The sequence below is a fragment of the Canis lupus genome, chromosome 3 (genome assembly GCF_011100685.1).
Source record: "Canis lupus familiaris isolate Mischka breed German Shepherd chromosome 3, alternate assembly UU_Cfam_GSD_1.0, whole genome shotgun sequence".
In the NCBI taxonomy this organism is placed as follows: domain Eukaryota; kingdom Metazoa; phylum Chordata; class Mammalia; order Carnivora; family Canidae; genus Canis; species Canis lupus.
The window spans coordinates 74,077,757-74,102,702 of NC_049224.1; the positions used below are offsets into that span (position 1 = coordinate 74,077,757).

Sequence of the window (24,946 nt, forward strand, 5' to 3'; positions counted from 1 at the left end):
AAAACCATCTCTGTGGTGTCACTTCCCCGAAACCCAGGACTTGGCCTTTTGTCATGCACTTACTTCCCCGGGGGCCTGTGGCTTACTTTCTCTTTCTTCTAAGCAGGAGACGTCTAGGTAAGTAAACTGGCTTTTGTGGCCCTTCCAGATTACGGCTCCCACACTTCAACTATGCGAGAAAATGCCAAAGGCGACACCGGAGGCAGGTAACGCTTCTTTGACATTTTTGCCGGATGAGTTTAAGTGCCCTTTTAGAGGGGCCGTGGATGTCCTTTGCAATTACAAGGACAAAAAAGCAGGTGGCTCGGGGCTGTCTTGAGAAGACGGTAAAGAGACGGAGCCCTTGCAGCCGCAGCTCCGCGGAAACCCCGAGCGGTGTTCCTGCCTGGGTTTGGGGCTGCGCTCCCCAGCCCCCTGCAGCGCCGCGGCTGGGCGGCCGCCCCGGGGCAGCCAGCACCCGGCGTGGGGGTCCCAGCAGACGCGAGCGGGAGATCGCCCCCGTCTCAGGGGACCCTAAGTTGTCCTTGGATAGCTGTCGCTAATGCAGAAGCATCCTGGAGATGCTGTGGGCGCTGTTCCTCTCGCTGTGCCCGGCTCCCCACGCGGGGACAAGCCCGTCCTAAGCCGAGGGAGTGGCGGGGAAGGGTCTCGAACCGCCTGCTTCCAGGTCTGGCCCTGGCCTCGGACCAACACGGCAGAGCCTTTCTTGCACAGCGGGTGACCTGACTGTGCCCTCGCGCTCCCTCACCTCAGTGTTTTGTCCATCGTGTCTTTTTGGTGGTTTTTAATTTTCATAGATCCTATCCACCCAAGGTTTTTTTTTTTTTTTTTTTTTTCTCCTCCCCCTTGAAGTAGAGCCTCTTCTGTCTTTTTCTCCCTCCCTTTCTTTGATGCAATAAAGGAAAAAAAAAAACAAAAACACCTTTTACCTTTTATCTCTGCTTACTTCCTTTGAAAACAAATTATGAACTCTCTGGCCGACTGCTTCCCCCCCCCACCCCCCTTTTTTCCCCTGCTACTTTCTTTTGCTTAAATAGAAAAGCTCCTGGCCGGCTTGTTAAGAGGAGACACTAGGGACTGCTTGAGGATATAAAAGCCCTTGGAGGAGTATTGTGTGTGTGTGTGTGTGTGTGTGTGTGCATGTGTGTGCACGTGTGTGCGTGTGTGTGCATGTGTTGGGGGGGCAGGCTGTTCTCAGGCACCTGGTCAGCCTTCCTACACGGTGGCTACGTTTCAGTCCCCCATCACCGCACCGTGGAGGGACCTCGCGGGGCTTCTCATCCACGAGTGTCAACTACCTAGTACCCCGGGGAAGCAGTGCTCCGGAGTTATCAATATTCCAAATGATATAGACATGTTTCTTTAAATATAAAATATTTTTGCATTAGCTATATTTTGAGACAAATCTTTCGAGTTAAAAAAATGTTCAAGGGACGCCTGGGTGGCTCAGCGGTTGGGCGCCTGCCTTGGGCTCAGGTCGTGATCCTGGTCCTGGGATCGAGTCCCGCATCGGGCTCCTGCATGGAGCCCACTTCTCCTCCTTCTGCGTCTCTGCCTCTCTGTGTCTCTCATGAAGAAATTAATAAAATCTTTTTTAAAAAAGTTCAAAATTAGAAATTTTGCAAATACATATAAAAATGTAAGAAAGAAAATGAAATTTATTTATGATTCAGAGATAACCACGATTAGCATTTGGTGTATTTATTTCTTCCCGTTCTCTTTTTCCCGAGGCTTGTGTATTTTGTCAGGTTTTAATCATATTTTACAAAATTACAGTTCAACTACATATACGATTTTGTGTTCTTTTACTCATTATATTAGTTATAAATTACAAATATAAATTAATATAAATATAAATTATATTTACATAACATTATATTACTTCAAAAGTACAATATTTGAGGCTGCATGCTATCCCTTGTTATAGGTATATAATAGCTGACTAAACCATTTTCTACACTAGATATTATCATTTTTTTCAATTTTTCTTCATGTCACAAGCATTTTTCATAGTAATATTTTTATGTGTATTTCTGATAATTCCTTTTGGATAGAATCCTGAGAAATGGAATTGTTAAAATAAGGATAAGCATGTTTTTTAAGGAATTTACATTTTGTACTAATTTTTCATTTCTGCCAGTAGTAAACAAGAGTTCTTATTTTACTCACACCTACCAATACTATATTTTTTAATTCTTCCAACTTAGTAGGTAAAAATAATCATACTTTGGGATCCCTGGGTGGCGCAGTGGTTTAGCGCCTGCCTTTGGCCCAGGGCGCAATCCTGGAGACCTGGGATCGAATCCCACGTCGGGCTCCCGGTGCATGGAGCCTGCTTCTCCCTCTGCCTATGTCTCTGCCTCTCTCTCTCTCTCTCTCTCTCTCTGTGTGTGTGACTATCATAAATAAATAAAAATTAAAAAAAATCATACTTTTTTTAATCTTTAAGAAACAATTCCCATTTGATTCACTTTCTTTTATGCTTAAATATATTAAATTATAGCCATCCTAATATTCCCTTTGTAAATGCTTCATCCTATATCTCCAAAAGAAGTATGTTTTCCTACATGGCCAAAGAACATTATCAAAAATTAACATTTATAATTTTTTAATAGAACCTAATGCTAATCCATCTTTTTTTTTTTTTTTTTTTTTAATTCATGAGAGATACACACAGAGAGAGGCAGAGACATAGGCAGAGGGAGACTGATACAGGACTTGATCCCAGGATCTGGGATCACCACCTGAGCCAAAGGCAGACAGTCAACTACTGAGCTACCCAGAGCCCCCTGGTGGGTCCATCTTAAAATTCCTTCTCCCCTTATTATTCAAGTAACTTCTTTGCTGGGTCTGTCTAAACTGAGATCCAATCCAAAAACATGATTTATCTAGATGCTATGTCCTGTTTTATTTTAATATGCATTTTTAAAAATTCAAGTATGGTTGACATGCAATGTTACATTAGTTTTAATACGTTAGTATCAGTTCACAACATAATGATTCAACACGTCTAAATGTTATGCTGTGCTCACCACAAGTGTTGTTACCATCTGTCACCATATGACACTATTACAATAACATTGACTATATTCCCTTTGATATACCTTTTATCACCTTGACCTATTCATTCCATAACTGGAAGCCTGTACCTCCCACTCCCCTTTACCCATTTTGCCCATCTTCTCAACCCTTCTCCCTTCGGCAACCTCCAGGTTGTTCTCTGTATTTATGGGTCTGTTTTCTACTTTTTTTTTGTTTATTGATTTATTTTGCTTTTTGAATTCCACATATAAGTGAAATCATATGGTATTTGTCATTCTCTGACTTAACTTCACTTAACATTATAGGTCTGTGCCTGTTGTTGCAAATGGCAAGTAATAATTATGGTTGAGTAACATTCTATTGTATAGCTATACCACATCTTCTTTCTCCATTCACCTATGGATAGACTCTTGAGTTGCTTCTATAATCTTGACTTTTATAAATAATGCTGCAGTAAACATAGGGAGCATTTTTATTTTATGTGATATTGGACATAATTCATATTATTAACTATTGATTTTTATTAAGCTCATAATGTGCTCTTCGTTTAAATATTTATTGTTATTTTTTAATTAATTAATTGCTTTTTTATAGACAGCAAGCACGAGTAGGGGGAGGGGCAGAGGGAAAAAGAGAGAATCTTAAGCAGGCTTCACATCTAGTGTAGAGCCCAATGGGAGGGCTCTGTCTCATGACTCTGAAATCAGGACCTGAGCTGAAATCAAGAGTCAGATGTTTAAGTGACTGAGCACCCAGGCACCCCAATAATGTGATCTTCTTAATTTTGAATCTAGAAATTTGAAGAATACAGATAACAGCTAAGAGGAAAATAAAACTCCCTTATAATCTTACCAGGTAGAGATAATTACTTAGTATCTTGATATGTATCTTAATTTTCCCACATATATCTATACATATTTATTGCTGTACATTCAAAAAATAAACTTTTTGTCACTTACACATAGTGTACAGTTTCCCATGGAATTAGGTTTTCACTATTTCTAAAGGCCACACTGTAATATTTACTTATATGGAGATAATTATAATTTGCTTGACAACCCAGTAATTTTCGATGATTAGATTTCTTTTTCAAAAATTTTGTGCTGACCACTTTATTGTACTCTTTTACTGGTCCTAACAGTTTTTCCCTTACTTCTCTTGGATCTCCCACACTAACAATCATATAATCTAAAAATAGTGATAATTTTATTTTCTGCATTCCAATATTTCTGTCTCTCATTCCCCTCCTACATCTTAATTATAATGGCTAGAACTTCTAGAACAATGTTAAATAATAGTGGACATTCTTGACATTGAATTTAACAGAAATGCCTTGGGAGTGTGATATTTAAGTTAGACACTTTATATATTTTATATGAAGCTTTCAAAGTATCTTTTCAATATCTACTTTATTTAAAGTCGTATTTTTAGTCAAAGGTGAATGCTGGAATCTAGCGAGTGAATTTTTAGCATCTGTGGAGATGCTCATCTGTTTTTCTTAGTTTATCTATTGATGTATTATCATCATAGATTTGCTAATAATAACAAGCCATTCTTACAATATAAAAACATCCTAATCAATCATTACATGTTATCCCTTCAGTAAAGAGCTAGATGGATTTCTTCATTCTGAGCTTTTCCCCACCACCAAATGATTGGAATTTATCTCTTTTATTTGTATTTTCAAGTAACTATTCTTAATTTTATAATATACGTACTTAAAGTTGCATTTTTCTAATATCTTCAATTAATTGGTATCTATCTGTAGATTCTCCCCAGTCAGGCAAGGATCATAGCATGCTTTTTGTTCACTCTGTCCATCTCCCCCACTGTCTACTAATTTCCCTTGTGATTGTTGGCAATTTTAATTCCACGTTGTTATTAAAATTTTTGTCATCAATATTTATTGGAATTTAGCACTGAATTTTCCTACCTTTTTTTGCAAAGTATTGCTTCTTGCATTCTCTTTATTGCTTTTTTTTGTTAGGGAGTCAGTTTATTTTTCAGAGGATAGTCTATCCTCTGGTAATTCAGACAGTGGATCTGTCTTCCATATCTTTTAGGATTTCTTTTATGTATTTCATCACTTTGGGCTCATGTGCTGTGCTTTGGTCGTCTATCTCACTAATTCTCACATCATCAGCATTGCCACTCTGCAATTCAACTCACACAAAGTGTTTTCCATCTTAGTTATTAGGTTTTTAATTTCCATGATTCCTGCTCCATTCTTTTTTAAGATTCTTATCTCTCTCTAAGGATATCTATCTATTACCAATGGCTATTCTATCCTTTTACCTCTGTTTCCTTGGGTGTTAACTTCTATCTTGAGTTTGGTTCCTTTCTATTCTGGTGCTTGTTTTGTAAGTGTCATACTTTTTGATTGTACAACCCAAATTGTGGTTGAAGCTCCATGTCAAACTGCTTGTTGATCTCTTTTCACAGCCTATTCATCAGAAAGGTGGAACAAACTAGTCTGTATTAATTTTATATTGCTGTTGTAGCAAATTACCACAAATTTAGTGGCTTAAAAAACACATCTGGTATCTTACAATTCTGTAAATTAGTATTCCAACATAGGCCTTGTTGGGCTTATATAAAGGTGCTGGCAAAGCTGCATTCCTTCTGTAGGCTCAAGGGGAGAATCTATTTACTTGCCTTTTTGAGTTTCTAAATGCTACCTGCCTTTCTTGGCGGATGATCTCTTCCTCATGACAACTCAAGTTCTCACATCACAGCACTCTGACCTCCTCTTCTGTCTCCCTTTTTTTGTTTTTAAGGACCCTTGTGATTACATTGATTCCATTTGAATAATCCAGGACAACCCTCTTATTTAAGGTCAGTGGATTGGGAAATTTTATTCCATTTTCACCTTGAATTCCTTTTCCATGTAATAGCATATTCACAAGTTCTGGGATTAGGAGGTGGACATCTTTTAGAAGCTAGTACTCCATCATAGTCCAATCTATTTGTGATTCTCAGAGACTTCTCTTGGGGTCAGTTCCCGTAAAGACTTCTCTTCCTGACTTTAAATGTGTGTGTGTGTGTGTGTGTGTGTGTGTGTGTATTTTCTCCCCCAGCATTTAGGGGATTTAGGGTGAGAAGAGGAGACTAGAGTATGTGCACAACACATTGTTGACACTAAGAAATTTTAATGTTTGTAATTGAAAACGTGATTTTCTTGATCGAGAAAATGTTTAGAACATATAAAACAGTGGTTTAAAGAATTTATTCTGGGGATGCCTGGGTGGCTCAGTGGTTAAGCATCTGCCTTCAGCTCAGGACATGATCCTGGAGTCCTGGGATCAAGTCCCACATTGGGCTCCCTGCATGGAGCCTGCTTCTCCCTCTGCCTATGTCTCTGCCTCTCTCTCTCTGTATCTCTCATAAATAAGTAAAATCTTAAAAAAATAAAAAATAAAAACATTTATTCTATAGTCTGAAAAATGACTTATGAATTTCTGCTTTGTGGTATTTATTTAAAAATTTATTTGACTAAAGAGTAAATATTAACAAGTGCTCCATGAAACCTGGGGACTTAGATATACAATATTCTTTTTATATAGGTTCAGTATTTCTATTCAATCCTTTATTATTTTATTCAAATCCTCTTATGCTTATCTTATGCTGCTTGATCTAATTGTGACCGAGGAATGCACCGTCTTCACTATCAATATCTCCTTGTGTTTTTAGCATTTTTACTTTGTAAATTTTGATGCAGTTATTCATTGTGTAAGTGTCCTTATCTGTTATATTTTCATTGTGAGCTAGCTATTTGTTTTAACCAGTATGAAGGAGTAGCTTCTCTTATTCTCATTGCCCAATTCTTTGATACTTTGACCTAATGGAGTATTACATATACAAACTGCAACTCTTGATGAATAGCGCCCCCTAGCGTTCTTATCTTTGCACTCTTTACAAGTATTGTATGGCTTACACATCTCAGAATGCAATAGGTACCCACTCTCAAGTCCCTCCCTACCTCTTGTTTAGTTCTTTTTCCCTCTCTGGATTTGAAATATAATTAACACATAACACTGTGTAAATTTAAGATCTACAGTGTGATAATTATATATATATCTTATTTATAAATATATATATATTTATTACAAAATGGTTACCACAGTTAACACATCCATGACCTCACATAATGACCTTTTATTTTAGGTTGTGAGAATCTGCTCTCTTAGCAATTCTTGAGTATATAATATGCTACTGTTAACTATAGTTACCAGGCTGCATATTAAATTTCCAGAACTCATTCATATTATATCTGGAAGTTTTAACCTTTAACCAACATCTCCTTATCTCTCCCTGTCTTTGAGCCCTTGGGATCCCTTTTCTACTCTATTGGTTTGGCTTTTTTAAGATTTTCATACAAGTGAGTTCATAGTATTTATTTTTCTCAGCCTGACATTATTTCACTTAGCATAATGCTCTCAAGTTTCATCCATGTTTTCACAAGTGGCAGGCTTTCCTTCTGTCTATGGCAAAGTAATATTCCTTCGCCATATATATATATGTGTGTGTGTGTGTGTGTATTTTTTTTCACATTTTCTTTACCCTTTCATCTGTCATTGGACACCTATGTTGTTTCCATGTCTTGGCTATTGTGAATAATGCTGCAAAGAGTATGGCGATGTATGGTTTTGAGACAGTGATTTCATTGCCTTTGGATATATGCCCAGAAGTGGGATTGCTGGATATATGGTAATTCTATTTTTGATTTTTTGAGGAAACTACTGTTTTCCACAATGGATGCACCAATTTACATTCCTACCAATGGTGCACAAGCTTCCCTTTTCTCCACATCCTTGTCAACACAAGTTATCTTTTATCTTTTTGATATCCATTCTAACAAACATGAGGTAACAGCTCATTGTGGCTTTGATTTGCATTTCCCTAATGACCAGTGATGTTGAGCATCTTCTGATGTACTAGTTGGCTATTTGTATGTCTTCTTTCAAAAAATGTCTTTTCAGGTCTTCTGTCCATTTTTAAGTCAAAAAAATTTTTAATGTATTATTATTATTTGCTATCGAGTTGTCTGAGTTCCTTATATATTTTGGATATTAATCCTTTATCAGATAATATGACTGAAAAAATTTCTCCAATTTTATAGGCTGACTTTGCATTTTGCTGCTTGTTTCTTTGGTTGTACAGATGCCTTTTAGTTTGATGAAGTCTCATTTGTTTATTTTTGGTTTTATTGCCTAAGTTTTTGGTATCAGGTCCAAAAAATTATTGCCAAGACCAATGTCTGGGAGCTTTCTCTCTATATTTTCTTCTAGGAACTTTATGATTTCAGGTCTTATAATTAAGTTTTTAATCCATTTGGAATAAGTTTTTTGACAGTAGAATAAGATAGGGGTTCTATCTTACATGTATATATCCAGTTTTCCCAACACCATTCACTGAAGAGACTACACTTGCCTTATCAAATATTTTTTACTCCACTGTCAAATATTAGTTGACTATATATATGCATGGGTTTATTTTTGGGCTCTTGATTATGTTGCATTCATCTGTGTGTCTGTTTTTATGCCAATACCATACTGTTTTGATTACTACAATTTTGTAGTATAGTTTGAAATCAGGAAGTGTGATTCCTCTAGCTTTGTTCTGTCTTAGGATTGCTTTGGCTAGTTGGAGTCTTTTGTAATTTCATATGAACTTTAGAATTTTTTTTCACTTTTCTGAAAAATGCCATTGGAATTTTAATAGAAATTGCACAAAATCCATGGCTTTGGATACTGTGAAAAATTTAACAATATAATTCTTCTGATCCATGAATACAGGATATCTTTCTATTTATTTGTGTCTTCTTCCACTTCTTTCATCAATGTCTTAAAGTTTTCAGGATATAGGTCTTTTACCTCCTTGGTTAAAATAATTCCCAGGTATTTAATCTTTTTGATGCATTTGTAAATGAGATTCTTCTTTCATTTCTTTTTCAGAGAGTTTGTTGTTAATACATAAATATGCAACTATTTTTATGTTGGTTTTGTATCCTGCAGACTTACTGAGTTTAATAGTTCTGACGGTTTTTTAATGAAGTCTTTCAGACTCTCTACATATAAGATCATAGATCTGCAAACAGAGATGCAAACAGAGAGAGAGAGAGACAAAATTCCTTCCCATCTTTTGTCAGGGAGTCTATTTTCCTGAGGCAAAGCTTGAGTATGCCAGGGTTTTTTAAATTTGGCTCCTGATACCTTTTCATGCGTGTAGATGCTTTTGGATCCCACCATTAATTTTCCATCCTTCTTTGTTTTTGGTTGCAAGGTGGGTTTTAAAAGTTTCTGTGTTTTCATGGGCGTTTTGGTGGCAATTGGAAGAGGCTCTAGAAGAGGAGTAGTGAGGGATGTTTAAAGATTTTATTTATTTATTTATTTATTTATTTATTTATTTATTTATTTATTTATTTTAGAGAGAGAGAGTGTTGTGTGTGTGAGTGGTGGAGGGGGAGGAAAGAGGGTGAGGGAGAGGAAAGGGCAAAGAATCTAAAGCAGACTCTGCACTGAGCCAAGGTGGAGCTTGATCTCATGACCTTGAGATCATGACCTAAGTCGAAACTAAGAGTTCGATGCTTAATCAACTGAACCACCCAGACACCCCTAGGGACTTTTAGCCATATGCCATTATTTTTTAAAGATTTATTTATTTGTTTGTTTATTTATTTATTTATTTATTTATTTATTTATTTATTTATTTATTTATGATAGACAGAGAGAGAGAGAGGCAGAGACACAGGAGGAGGGAGAAGCAGGCTCCATGCTGGGAGCCTGTCGCGGGACTTGATTCCGGGACTCCAGGATCACGCCCTGGGCCAAAGGCAGGTGCTAAACCACTGAGCCACCCAGGATCCCCCCATATGCCATTTTGTAATGAAATTCTCTAGACAGAAGAGTTTTACTCTTCCAAAGAATGGTTGATTGAGACCCTATTTATCTCTTAACTATTTACTATTTCCAATGTGCCCTCAGGTAATGAATAGTGGATCCTTTTGTTAATAAAACTGAACAAGTAGTCAAAATCTGCTTTCAATTTTTTCTGCTCCACAAGGCCCTACTTAAGTAATGTTGTCTACTCTTATCTCCTGGGAGCTTCTAGATGTTTACATGTGTAGATCAGTCCCTGAATAGGGTAGAATGAACCTCATATTCCAACCCTTTGTACCGGTCCCAAGTATGGCATCTGTTCTTGCACCTGCCTCCACCCGTCAGACAGGTAATCTTTTCTCATTCACTAAGCATCAGTATCATGAACATCGATGACTATAATCTGTTGTACAGTGAGACTTTCTGGGCTCTGGGAAAACTGTTATCTCTTACACATGGCAGCTTCAAATTGACATGCTTTCTGATTTCTTCAATGTACTTTTTAATATTTCACTCTTTTCCTGTTTTATCAGCATGTCAACTGTAGGAACTTGATGTTTTCAGATTATCCAATGCCAGATCTTGTCACGTTCAATTTGTTGCTTTTGGTCTAATGTGAATTGGAAAAAAACACATATCCATTTTTATGGGAATTGTGTCAAAGATCCTGTGACTAAAAAGATTTCCTGTGACCACAAAGGGTGGAGTACAAATGTGATCTCATCTGCCTCTTCCCACTCTGTAAGAGTACCTCTAATATCTACCTGTAGGTGGTTCTAGGTAGGTGTGGCTGTAAAGACTCTGGTGTAGGTGCAGGATGCTGCCCTGTGAACATCACAGCTGCCATTGCTGCTCTTAGGATGCTGCGGAGGGAGTAAGGCAGCTGTGGGGCCTGTCTGTCCTGCTAGCTTTTGTTCCCTACAAGGGCTTTTAAGTGCTTTTCCATGCAGATCAGAGCTGGAATGGTATAGACTCATGAGTGTATGTCTTAGTTTCTGGGATTAGCTTCTTCTTTTTTTTTAAGATTTTACTTATTTATTCATGACAGACAGAGACATAGGCAGAGGGAGAAGCAGGCTCCCTGTAGGGAGTCTGATGTAGGACTCAATCCCAGGACCCTGGGATCACCAACTGAGCCAAAGGCAAACACTCAACCACTGAGCCAGCCAGGTACCCCCGGGACTAGCTTCTGCTTGACCTTTTGCAAAATTATAGTCCCACTGTTTTGTCTCAGTCACAAACATGGGATCCATGGGCTGGTGTGCCCTCAGCCAGTCATTAATGCCCAGTTTGGCATATATTAATCATACCTACTCAGATGGCTCCATGAACAGTGGTATCATCTCTGCTAGCCCAGCTACAACTGGTTTTAGTGAGGTCCAATTCATGGAAGTGGAGATGGTTCTTCATTGTGACACAAATTTGGCCTTATTCCAGTCTTCACCTTCACAAAAGGATTTATCCTGTCATGTACCAAAGAGATTTAGGCATCAAGCCACAGGTGGATGCACCTTCCAATCCTTCACCATTCCTTTTTTAAAAAGATTTGTTTTTATTTGAGGGAGAAAGTGTGTGAGCATGAGCTGGGGGAGGAGCAGAGGGAGAGAGAGAATCCTCAGGCAGACTCCCTACTGAGTATGGAACCCCTTAGCATGGACCCTGAGATCAAGACCTGAGCCAAAATCAGAAACTGGATGCTCAATCAATTGAGCCACCCAGGTGCCCCTCCCCCAATCCTTTTAACTCATGTTGCCTTGACTGATCTTAGCTGAGGACCTGAAAGTCTGGCCAAATGAGTGCATGGTTTCTCAATGACCACCAGGAGTTTATCTCAGGTTCATCTAATCATTCACACCAACAAGCCCTAATAGGCCACACTGTTCACTTTCTTGGAAAGATGTAGGAGAGGAAATATAGCATAGGTTTCTTACTTTGTACTTACAGTTCATATATAGTCCTTTTAACATGGATACTATTTACCATTCAAGAGTCATTTTTACCAAAAAGTAGTGTTTTCTGGTAACATAGTGGACATTCTACATGTGTCAGATTATCAGAAAAGAGCTAGAAAGTTAATCGTAGGTCAGATTAATCACTGGAGCAAGAGATAGATAGATAGATTGTTAACCCTTTACCCATGAGAAGTCACTGGTTGCAACAGATGGCTGAGTTTAGTGCCAAATTGAATACTGGTGTAAACTCTTGAGAATGTCTTATAGTTTCTGGGAATAACTCCTTGATTGCCCTTTTGTAAAATTTTAAATTATCACACTGAGTGATATAACATTTTGGAGGGATAAAGGAGTGCCTTTTAAAAGAGAATAAAATATCCTCTAAGTCCAATGAAAACAGACCATAGTCATGTAGTTAACTTTTAAGACAATTGACTTAATACCATTGTCCAGTAAGTGAATGCCTGTGCTTCTTCAGAAACCATTTCTATTAATACCTTCTTCTTCTCCTTCTCCCCCCTACTTTTTAAAATCCATTTTGATTTTATTTTTGTGTATGGTATTATAAGTGGCCCAGTTTTCCTAAAACCATTCGTTGAAGAGACTGCCTTTTCCCTATCGTATAATCTTACCTCTGTTATTGTAGATGAATGGACCATATAAATGTGGGTTTATTTCCGGGCTCTCTATTCTGTTCTATTGATCTATGTGTCCATTTTTGTGCCAGGATCATTTTTTTTTTATTACTACAGCTTTGTAGTATATCTTGAAATCTGAGACTGTGATACCTCTGCTTTGTTCTTCTTTCTCAAGGTTGCTTTGGCTATTCAGGGTCTTTTGTTGTTCCAAACAAAGTTTATTTGTTCTAGGTCTGTGAAAAATGATGTTGGTATACTGATAGAGATCTCATTAAATCTATAGATTGCCTTGGGTGAAATGGACATTTTAATAATATTGATTCTTCCAATTCCTGAGCATGGAATATTTTAAAATTTTTGTGTCATCTTCAATTTCTTTCATCAATGTTTTATAGTTTTTGGAGTACAGATCTTTCACCTCCTTCGTTAAGTTTATTCCTGGGTATTTTATTATTTTTGGTGCAATTGTAAATGGGATTGTATCTCTTAAATTCAAATTGGACAACATAGAAGAAATGGGTAAAATCCATTTGTAACCTTCCAAAACTAAATCAGAAAGAAATAGAAAATTTGAACAGACTGATTACTAGTAATAAAATTGGATCAGTAATAATAAAAAAAAACTCCCAAAAAACAAAAGTCCAAGAGCAGATGGGTTCACAGACAAATTCTACCAAACTTTAAAGAAACGTTAATATCTGGTCTTCTTAAACTATTCCAAAAAATGAAAGACGAAGAAAAGCTTCCAAGTTCTTTCTGTGAGGCCAGCATTACCCTGAAACCAAAACCAAAAAAAGACACCACACACAGAAAAAGAACTACAAGCCAATATCTCTGATGAATATAGATGCAAAAATCCTCATCAAATATAAGCACGCTGAATCTAATAATCATTTTTTAAAAATCATTCACCACTATCAAGTGGGATTTATTCCAAGGATGTAAGGATGGTTCAGTATTTGCAAAGTAATCAACGTGATACAGCACATCAAGAGAAAGGATAAAACCATATGATCATCTCAATAGATGCAGAGAAAGCATTTGAAAAGTATAACATCCATTCATGATAAAAATCTCAGTCAAAGTAGGTTTACAGAGAACAAACCTCAACATAATAAAGACCTTATATGCAAAACCCACAGCTAGCATCATACTCAATGGTAAAAAACTGAGAGCTTTTTCTGTAAAATCAGAAACAAGACATGATGTCCATTCTCACCATTCTTATTCAACATGGTACTGGAAATCCTAGCCATAGTAATCAGATAAGAAAAAGAAATATAAGGCATCCAAATTGGCAAGGAAGAAGTACAATTTTCACTATTTACATAAGGCATGATACTGTATATAGAAAACCCTAAAGAGTCCCCCCAAAACTACTAGAGTTATTAAATAAAGTCAGTAAAATTGCAGCATAAAAAATTAATATACAAAAAAACTTGCATTTCTATATACTTCTCTTTTTAATGGACCCCATTTTTAAAGAGAAGTTTTAGTTTTATAAAAAAATTGAGCAAATAGTCCAGGAGAGTTCCCATGTACCCCTTCTCCACAGTATACAGCTTTTCCTATTACAAAATTTTGCATCAGTTAGGCACATTATAATTGATATATTATTGTTAACTAAAGTCTATGATTTACACTTAGATTCAGGCTTTGTGCTGTATAGTTCTATGGGCTTTGACAAATGCAGAAGTTCATATATCCACAATTGCAATATCATATAGAATAGTTTTACTGTCCTAAAAAATCCTCTTTGTCCTGGTTATTCATCTCTCTCTTCTCCCAAACACTAGCAACCATTGATCTTTGTATTTTATCTTTAGTTCTGCCTTTATAAAAATGAATGCCATAGAGTTGGGATAGAAGGCATGCAAATAAATTAGAAACTATTATCCATTTATAGAAGAAAAAAAGAAAAGAAGAAAGAGAAGTAACACTACCCAACTTCAAGACTTCCTGTATACAAGACAGTATGGTATTGGTGAAAGAATGGACAGAGAAGTCAATGAACCAGAATGAAAAACTCAGAAACAGGCTGACACAAATATAGCCAACTGGTCTTTGACAAAGAAGCAAAGCAATTCAGTAAAGAAGATAGTCTTTTCAATAAGTGGTGCTGGAACTATTAGACATCCACATGCAACAACAACAACAACAACAACAACAACAACAAAGAGGGAAGGATCTAGACACAGACCTTACACTTTTCACAAAAAATAGCCCCACATGGATCATAAATCTAAATGTAAAATATAAAACTAGAAAATTTCTAGTGGATAATATAGGAGAAAATCTAGGCGACCTTGGTATAGAGATGATCTACATCAAAAGCATAATCCATGAAAGAAAACATTGTTAAGTTGAACTTCATTAAAATTAAAACTTTCTACTTTAAAAGATGCCATTAAGACATGAAAAGATAAGACTCTAGCTTGGAGAAAATATTTACACAACACAATCTGGTAAAGGACTTGTGTTCAAAATATATAATGAACTCTTAAGTTCAGCAATAAGAAAATAACACAGTTTAAAAATGGAGAAAAGAAAAAAAACAAAAACAAAAACAATAAAATAAAAATGGAGAAAAGATCTGAACAGAGACTTCACCAAATAGCAAATTAGCATATGAAAAGATACTCAATATCATACGTCATAAGAGAATTGCTAATTAAAACAATGGGATACCATTAGCTCTCTGTTGATGCATTGCCTCAATGTTTAACCAGGCTATTTGCAACTTTGCCCTAGCCTTCACTTTCTGTTTTCACAAAGCCAAGGTCAGCCAGGGGTGAAAGTTTAGGATTTTCTTAGGTCTTTTGAGCATGCAGATAGCCCTGGACACATGTGTGGCTTTCTAGATTTCCTGGTATACGTGGAGCTTTCCAAATACTTTTTTCTCTCCTGTGTTTCTTTTCCAGCCTCTTCCTTCCCTGGCTTTTGGGTGTGTGTGCTGTTTGTCCCATTTGTTATTCCTTGTTCCAGGTGCCTGTGGCTGGTACGTTTGCCTTTAAAGATTTTCAATAAACATTACCCAGGAGACTGTTCCAGTCCTGAGAAAGTTCTGAAGAGGGTTAAACAAAGCTAAGCCCCTGAGTGGATCCCTCAGAGAGTGCCCAGACAGGATAAAACCCAGAACCATAAATATTCGGTAACAAGGTCTGTATTGCCTCCCCTGGAACCAGCAAGCTGCATAACTGGGAAAAATATCACACTAATTATGTGGACAGAAATGACTCTGATAGTGAATGAAAAGATCATTGAGATTTTGTGTTTAGAAAGTGGAGGTTTGAGGAGCAATCATTCAAAATTTATACATCTTAATGTGTGTTATATATTTTATTTATTTATTTATTATTTTTTTTTAAATGTGTGTTATATTTTTAGAATTTGGATACATATCAAGATGCTCTGAAGAACAGCAACAACCCTTTGGGGAATAGTCATTTCAACATCATGATCAAAGACAAAGACTCTATCACTGGAAGCTTCCATTTTGTGTACATTGTGACCTTAATAGTTGGAACCATAATCCAATTCTCTGATGAAAGTGAATTTACAGTAGACATGTCAAATATGAACCTTACTCATGTCCCAGAAGACCTGCCACCAAAAACCAAAATCTTAGATATGTCTCAGAACAATATATCTGAGCTTCACCTCTCTGACATGAGCTATCTCTCAGGACTAAAAATATTGAGAATTTCTCATAATAGAATCTGGTGGCTTGATTTTAGCATTTTCAAGTTCAACCAGGATTTGGAATATTTGGATTTATCTTACAATCAGTTACGGAACATGTCCTGCCATCTTATCAGGAGTCTCAAGCATTTAGACCTCTCATTCAATGACTTTCATGTCCTGCCCATCTGTAAGGAATTTGGCAACTTGACACAACTACAATTCTTAGGTTTAAGTGCTACAAAGTTACGGCAATTAGATCTGCTACCAATTGCTCATTTGCATCTAAGTTATATCCTTCTGGATTTACAAGGTTATTATGCAAAAGAAAGTGAAAAAGGAAGTCTTCAAATTCTAGATACAAAAACACTTCATCTTGTTTTTCATCCAAATCAGTTATTCTCTGTCCAAGCAAACATGTTAGTTAATAATTTAGGGTGCTTACAACTGACTAATATTAAGTTGAATAATGACAACTGTCAAGTTTTAATTCAATTTTTATCAGAACTCACCAGAGGTCCAACTTTACTGAATTTTACTCTCCAACATGTGAAAACAACTTGGAAATGCTTGGTTAGAATTTTTAAATTTCTTTGGCCCAAACCTGTACAATATCTCAATATTTATAATTTAACAATAGTTGAAAGCATTAATAAGGAATATATTCATTATCCTAAAACAGCACTGAAAGCATTGACAATAGAGCATGTTAAAAATGAAGTTTTTCTTTTTTCACAGACAGCGTTATACACAATTTTTTCTGAGATGAACATTATGATGTTAACCATATCAGACACACCTTTTATACACATGCTTTGTCCTCCACCATCAAACACATTTAAGTTTTTGAACTTTACCCAGAATGTTTTCACAGATAGTGTTTTTCAAAGTTGTTCCCACCTAGTTAGATTGGAAACACTTATCTTACGAAAGAATAAATTGAAAGACCTTTACAAAGTAGGTCTCATGACGAAGCATATGACATCTTTGGAAATATTGGATGTTAGTGTGAATTCTTTGGAATATGATAGATATGATGGAAATTGCACTTGGGTTGGGAGTATAGTGGTGTTAAATTTGTCTTCAAATATACTTACTGACTCTGTTTTCAGATGTTTACCTCCCAAGGTCAAGGTGCTTGATCTTCACGATAACAGAATAAGGAGCATTCCTAAACCAATCATGAAGCTAGAAGATTTGCAAGAACTCAATGTTGCTTCCAATTCTTTAGCCCACTTTCCTGACTGTGGTACTTTTAATAGGCTTTCTGTACTGATCATTGACTCTAATTCAATTTCCAATCCATCAGCTAATTTCCTCCAGAGCTGCCATAACATTAGGTCCATGAGCGCAGGGAATAATCCATTCCAATGTACATGTGAGCTGAGAGAATTTGTCCAAAGTCTAGGCCAGGTAGCAAGCAAAGTAGTAGAGGGTTGGCCTGATTCTTATAAGTGTGACTCTCCAGAAAACTATAAGGGAACCCTACTGAAGGACTTTCACGTGTCTCCGTTATCCTGCAACACAACTCTGCTGCTTGTCACCATTGGGGTCGCTGTGCTAGTGTTCACTGTTACTGTGACTGCGCTCTGTATCTACTTTGATCTGCCCTGGTATCTTAGGATGGTGTTTCAGTGGACCCAGACCCGGCGCAGGGCAAGAAACACACCCTTAGAAGAACTCCAAAGAACCATCCAGTTCCATGCTTTTATTTCATACAGTGAACATGATTCTGCCTGGGTGAAGAATGAACTGGTACCCTGCCTAGAAAAAGAAGAACTAAGGATTTGTCTCCATGAGAGAAACTTTATTCCTGGCAAGAGCATTGTGGAAAATATCATAAACTGCATTGAGAAAAGTTACAAGTCCATCTTTGTTCTGTCTCCCAACTTTGTTCAGAGTGAGTGGTGCCATTATGAACTGTACTTTGCCCACCACAATCTCTTTCATGAAGGATCTAATAACTTAATCTTGATCTTGCTGGAACCCATTCCACAGAACTGCATTCCCAGCAAGTATCACAAGCTGAGGGCTCTCATGACGCAGCGGACTTACTTGGAATGGCCCAAGGAGAAGAGCAAACATGGACTTTTTTGGGCTAATATTAGAGCTGCTTTTAATATGAAGTTAACACTAATTGCTGAAAACAATAACGCAGAAGCTTCTTAAAAATCAGGAAATCCCATTTAAGAAACCATCATTAACTTGGATTCTGATGAACATGATGGTTTTTTTTTTTTTTAATTTATTTATGATAGTCACACAGAGAGAGAGAGAGAGAGAGAGAGGCAGAGACACAGGCAGAGGGAGAAGCAGGCTCCATGCACCGGGAGCCCGACGTGGGATTCGATCCCGGGTCTCCAGGATCGCGCCCTGGGCCAAAGGCAGGCGCTAAACCGCAGCGCCACCCAGGGATCCCGAACATGATGGTTTTAAGTTGCTGTCTAGATGGTGCCCCTAGTCTCTCTACACATTCAGTGAAGACTTCATGAAAACTGTTTCAGCTCATCTGGGGAGCAAGGCTGGAGGCTGAGGTGGTGCTCAAACCTGTGTATTACAGGTAGCTCAGTGGCTTCTGGTTCAACCATTCTGTTTCAAATGCAAACACCCTTGAGTAAATGCTTGTTAGAGGACCTTTGCTCTCCCTTCTCCTTTCCCAAATGGATTCTGTGTGAGCAGGAGTTTATGGGACTTCATGGTGACAAGGAAAGGCTCAACCTCAGAAATGTACACAATGGCCCTTGGAGTGTCTTATGGAGCCTCATTGGCCTCTAGGTGAACTTTGTCATCCTGTTCAACTTTGGAGTTTGGGAAAAAATTAGACCAGTTATAAAAAATAAAGATTTTTTTCTGAGTATATTATTAAATTTTTGATCCTGGCACACAAATATGTAGTTAACCAGTGGGGACTCATGATTTAATAATTTATATATATAAAGGGAAACACAGTTGACCCTTGAACAACATGGGTTTGAACTGCATGGATCCACTTGTACGTGAACTTTTTACAGTACAGTAGAATAAATATATTTTGTCTTCCTTGTGATTTTCTTAATGTTTTCTTTTTTCTAGTTTATTTCATTGTGAGGATACAATATATAACACATATAAAATATGTGTTAATTGACTGTTTATGTTATTAGTAAGGGCTCTGGTCAACAGGAGGCTATTGGTAATTAAATTTGGGGGTGTTAAAAGTTATACATGGATTTTTGAGTGCACAGGGGGTGAGTACGCTTTACTTCCACATTGTTCAAGGGTCAGCTGTACAGCCTTCAGTAACAGATTGTTGAGAGCAAAGATATGGATTTATTTGCTTGCAAAGGAAACTCAGAGCCAAATTTATTTATAACTCGTTATTGAATAGGACTTTTCTGGTTGTTTTAGAATTTTAGCAAATGGCTGCCTTCTTGCTGTGTCCTCAGATGGCCTTTCCTCTGTGTGCACACATTCCGGTGTCTTTTCCTCTTCTGATAGGGAAAATCACACTGGATTAGGGTCCCACCCTTATGACCTCATTTAACCTCAACCTCAAAATTTGTATCTCCAAACATAGCCATATTCTAAGGTACTGGGGGTGAGGACTTCGACATGTATATTTTGGAGGGGACACAATTTAGTCCATAACAGATGACTATGCAGATAAATTAAAAAACATTGTGAGAGAGGTTATTAGTTGTCACCAATATTCCTTCACCTTTAATTTAATTAATGTGTGAATTTTCTCGGAGCACTGGACAACTCAGCTAGAGAGTACATTTCTCAGCCTCCCTTGCAGCTTGATGTAGACATGTGACTGAATTCTGAGTGTGGGATGTAGCTGGAAACTGTGTGCCACTCTGGGTCATATCTCTAAGAAAAATGAGCATGGATTCCTTTGCCCCTTCTACCTTTCTACTGGATAGGAGATACGAACTGGAGGATCCATCCAGAACCTGGAGATGATAGCCACATGTGGAGGATATGCTCCTCATTGTACCATTTTGAGCTTTTCAGGCCAGCCTCTCACCCAGTCCTGGAATGCTCACCTCTGTTATGTGAGACAGAAGTAAACCTGCACCTTATTTAAACCAGAATATGTTTGGGATCTTTTAACAGAGCATCTTCACCTGCACCCTCATAAATAGACATTAATGCCCCACAGGCAGTGGTACAGCCCATGACATTTTCCTCCCTATGTAAACATATTATGAGAGAAGAGTGTGTATAGTCCATCCTGAAACCTGCAGCAGAGTCCCTGACATCTCGACTAAGCCACCAATACTTGTCCCTTGTACAACCGCTGGCCTCCTAACTTACCTTACTTTTACTTTTTCCTCACATATTCTCCAAAAAGCAATTGGAGAGATTGTTTTTAAAGTGTAAGTTATATCAAGCTCTCCCCTTTTTAAAACTTTCCAATGAGCTCCTCTTACAATTAGAACAAAAGCTGAGCTCCTCATGACCTGTTATCATGGTCTGCTCTCCTCCTGCTCTGAACTCACCTGTGCATCTCTTTCCTCTCTCTCCCTGCCCACCACACTCCAGCTACAGCTGCCTCTGGCTCTTCCCCAAAGCTCCACACTGATTCCCACTTCTGTAGGATGAGCAACTTAAAATTCTATTCTAAATTTGGATTAAATAATCATAGAAACAATATATTATTCATAGTAATAGAAGATGCAGAGAATAATGACACAGATTTACATCCATTGGTTAAGAAAGTCCACTTCATGGAGTATATCCTTTTTTTTTTTTAAGGTTTTATTTATTTATTTGAGAGAGAGACAGAGAGGGAGAGTGCATGTATGTGCAGGTCGGGGAAGAGGCAGAGGGAAGGCAACAGAATATCAAGCAGACTCCCCACTGGGTGTGGAGCCCAAGGTGGGGTTCAATCCCATGACCCATGAGATCATGACCTAATCTGAAATCAAGAGTCAGACACTCAACCAACTGAGCCACCCAGGTGTCCCCCACCCACTGGAGTATATACTAAAGAAATAATTGTTCATACACATCCTAGGGAAATGTATGAATATGCATGAATATGCAGTTTATTGCAGTGTTGTTTATAATAGCAAAAATTGAAAGTAACTTGAATACTCAACAATAGATTGGTTAAATACATTGTTAATTAAAATATGCATTGTAAATAAAATAGAATATTATTTAGCCAATAATAAAGTTGTAGATGATGAGAAGAATAAAGGCAAAAAAGGTAGATAAAATTAAATTTCCTTACCACTTGCAGCCTATTGACAAATACTTGAAATAGGCAGAGTAAGGCACTCCTCGAGGAACTCACTACTGCCTTAATGTTAATTCTTTGCCACAGGCAAAATGCAGCCTTAGCTTGACGTTAGCCAGAACTCCAGGATCCTAGTAAGTCTTCTTTAGCATGTGAAAATCCTTTTGGGAATTTCCTTTGTCTTTACCACCCCCTCAACTTGAAAGTATATAATCAATCCTTCCTCACAATTCCAGTGCAGCTCTTCCTGCCCAAAGGTCCGGTCTCTGAGCTTTAAGAAAAACACCTTTCTGTACCAAAAACATCTCAACAATGCTTTCTTGAACTTTTGCTGCTGGCCCACATCACATCATCTTGGTGCCCAGTATGTAACCTGAGTCTTCTCATCTGGATTCTAAGCCTGGATACAAATTTAGTAAGTAGTTCCTCTTCTCTTCTTTTACTTTCATTTCAGGAGCTTTTTAAGGAGTGTGGTCTTATTGGAGCACTTTCATGTTGATCACTCAGGCTGCAATCCTCTATCCTGTGGCTACTCTATGGGAGGGAGCAAAAGACTGCCTTTCACCTGGAGGCTAGTACTCTGGCCAGAATGGTAATAAGACCCAGAAACTTGATGCTCTCCCTTTATTCTTACTGTTTTACAAAGTTGTCTTTCTTGAGCACAGGGCAGCTGTCTAAGTTACTAGGATGGCTGCTGACCTTGACTCCTGTGTGTGGTTTCCTCCTCACTGGTCTAAGGTGATCCCCTTCACATCTCTGGTCTAGCCACTTTTGACTATGAGACCTCCAGTAGGAGCTGGCCAAAAACTGTATCAGATGAATTAAAACCCAACTGGGGAACCTCTTCCTAGGGAAGTCGGCTGGAAAGACTACAAGTGTTGGAATGTCACTTAGACCATGAAGATTTTTTTCTTTATTTCTTAATTTTTTAAAAGATTTTATTTATTTATTTGACACACAGAGATAGAGATAAAGAGAGAGTAACACAAACAGGGGGAGCAGCAGGCAGAGGGAGACAGAGAAGGCAGGCTCCCCGATGAAAAAGGAGTCCAATGTGGGGCTCGATCCCAGAACCTTGGGATCATGACCTGAGCTGAAGGCAGCCACTTAACTGACTAAGCCACCCAGGTGCCCCCATGATGGATTTCTATTTTAACTGTTTTCTGTCAATGTTTTCTGTCTCTACTAACTACTTAAATCACAATATTGGGCTATTTACCCTTGTAAAGTTTTTCTAGTGATTTCCATGGGATAAAATGGTGGGTTTTTCTTTGGCCCATTCACCAGTGCCATTTGTAACCTAGCATGCGATGGGGAAGCAGGGGCAAAGGCCAGCATCTTTCCTACAGGACAAGGCAGTGTTCATAGTGATTTAGTTCAAAAGATGCCCCCAGTTGCTTTGACACTAGGAACCTCTGACGTATCCTGCATGGGACACCACCTGGGAGTTTGGGGGGATTTTCTTAGTAATGGTCCTTCCCTAACACTGTATGGCCCCAGTACTCCTTAGTCCTAAACAGGCCTCCCTCCTCCTAATAAACCCAAGCTGTTGGAGGAATCACAGGTGATCCCTCACAAAGAGGACATGACTCTCTCACTGTTCCTCCTCCTAATACACCCTGGTTACTCTTGTTGTGTGTGGGAGCTTCTCTCTCATTCATTTTCTGGGTAAAAGGCTATGATTGGAGCCATTTGTCTCTGGCTAGTCTACCTCAGGATGGGAAGTTTAAGGAATATTCCCAAGCAGCTGCCAAACTCCTTTTGTTTCAGGGAAGTCCCTCTGTCCTGTTGTGGACTCCTATTTTCACTTGGTAGAAAGAAAACATGTCTTTCACCTGTCCAAGCTGATAAGCTTTAGGATAGGGGGTCTACTTCCTCTGCCCTCTGGGCTTTTATCTACCTCCAACCTTGCTGGCAGCACCTCACCTCTTCTGTTCTCCCCTTTCCTCCCCTTCCTGATTCTGCTCTAGCTTGGTTATGACTTGCACAACTGGCTCCAGTATCATCCTGGGTGCCTCCAATGCCTTTGGCTCCTCCTTCTACCATTGCTATCAAGGAGCAGAGAGCACCCCCTTGGACTTAAACCACCCACTTCAGATTACCCCACTGGTGTCCCAAGTAAAAATTGACAATGGGGAACACATTGACTGACTTTTAAGTGGAGCCAAGTGGAAGGTATTTGGTATTTAAATTAATTTAAGTTTGTTAAGTTTAATTAAGATAGACCTATCTTTAGAGTTACCAGCATTATGTATGAAACTTTAATTCTACCAAGGTTTACTAAAGTCAAATAAGCTCCTGTTATTTCTTTTACAATTTGTCAGCAAAAAGATGACTTAAAATGATACTTAATTTTGTCTGTGTCATAGTTTTCATGGGTAATTGTTAAGATAGCTATCAAAGTCTTTGGTAACCTGAAACCTTAAAGTTTTGCTTGGATGGTGAATTGGATTGAATTTGTTGGACATTGAAGTCTTTTCCAAATAGGATAAAACACTAAAGCATTGATGATGGAATGTAGGTGTATGCTTTTGGCTTTGTATTGCAAAGAAGCTGAGGATATTTGCATCTGTTGGTAAAAGGCTTTGTGCTTTATTAAAAGATTGTACTATGGAAAAACATGTTTTTTAAAAATCATGAAATCTACTTGTTGGGGGAACACAGGGCTAGCTGAGGACAAGCATGAGCCAGGGGCAACACATTGACAAGTCCTTGAAACAGGCAAAGGGACATTCCTCTACGGACTTAACTGCCTCAATGTTCATACTTTGCTAAGGGCAGAAGGCAATCTTAGCCTAACCCCCAGGAGCCTGTAAGCCTACTTTAACATATAAAATTTCCTTTAGAAATTTCTTTTATCTCTAAGCCCCCAAGATACATGTTGGCAATCATCCTCCAAGCACATGTCCCACCAATATCCATCCGAAGGGTCTCATGACTCAGGTTTTATTAGACAGTAATAAATGACCTTTCCCAACATTAGCTAACCCCCTCAAGGTCCTAGAAACCTTGCTTCCAAAATTCCTTAGAGAGTACACTATCCTTAAACCCCTCCCAACTCCCAGGCATATAATCAGTCACCCCTCACAGGTGGGGACAGCCGCTCTTCCTGCCCACGGGTTCTGTCCCCATGCTTTAATAAAACCACCATTTTGCACCAAAGACATCTCAAGAATTCTTTGTTGGTTATCAACTCCGAACCTCAACTATATTCTAAAACTTCCAGTACACTGGTATATTGGGGTGCCTGGGTAACTCAGTTGGTTAAGTGTCTGACTCTTGATTTCAGCTCTGGTCATGATCTCAGGGTTGTGGAACTGAGCCTCCCGTTGGGCTCTGTAATCAGTGTGGGGTCTGGTGGAGTTCTCTCTCTCCCTCTGCCTCTACCCCTGCTTGTGGGTGCGCTCTCCTTCTAAATAAATAAATAAATAAATAAATAAAATCTTTTAAAAAGTACACTGGTATAATTGACACTCTTTTAAAAAGGAAAGGTTTTCTTGTATTTTTGGTCTGCTTTTGTTTTTGTTT

At 38.2% G+C, this 24,946-nt stretch overlaps 1 protein-coding gene across 8 annotated transcripts; it reads left to right on the plus strand.

The window, feature by feature from the left end:
• The first annotated feature begins 14 nt into the window (after positions 1-14).
• On the plus strand, positions 15-19,234 carry LOC119876150 (toll-like receptor 6). 8 transcript variants are annotated; one of them, XM_038533484.1, is made up of 3 exons: positions 15-117; positions 5,820-5,877; positions 15,898-19,234. In XM_038533484.1, the coding sequence occupies exon 3, from the start codon at positions 15,967-15,969 to the stop codon at positions 18,358-18,360; it is 2,394 nt and encodes a 797-aa protein (XP_038389412.1). In that variant the 5' UTR covers positions 15-117; positions 5,820-5,877; positions 15,898-15,966; the 3' UTR covers positions 18,361-19,234. The 8 variants fall into 8 exon arrangements, with proteins under 8 accessions (XP_038389412.1, XP_038389417.1, XP_038389414.1 ...); XM_038533489.1 differs by having other exon boundaries at positions 27-117; positions 17,304-19,234; XM_038533483.1 differs by having other exon boundaries at positions 69-206.
• Positions 19,235-24,946: the final 5,712 nt, after the last annotated feature.

What these genes read in the sequence shown, in the direction of transcription:
- LOC119876150 (XM_038533484.1), top strand. Translation starts at nt 15,967, where the DNA reads ATGATCAAAGACAAAGACTCTATCACTGGAAGCTTCCATTTTGTGTAC.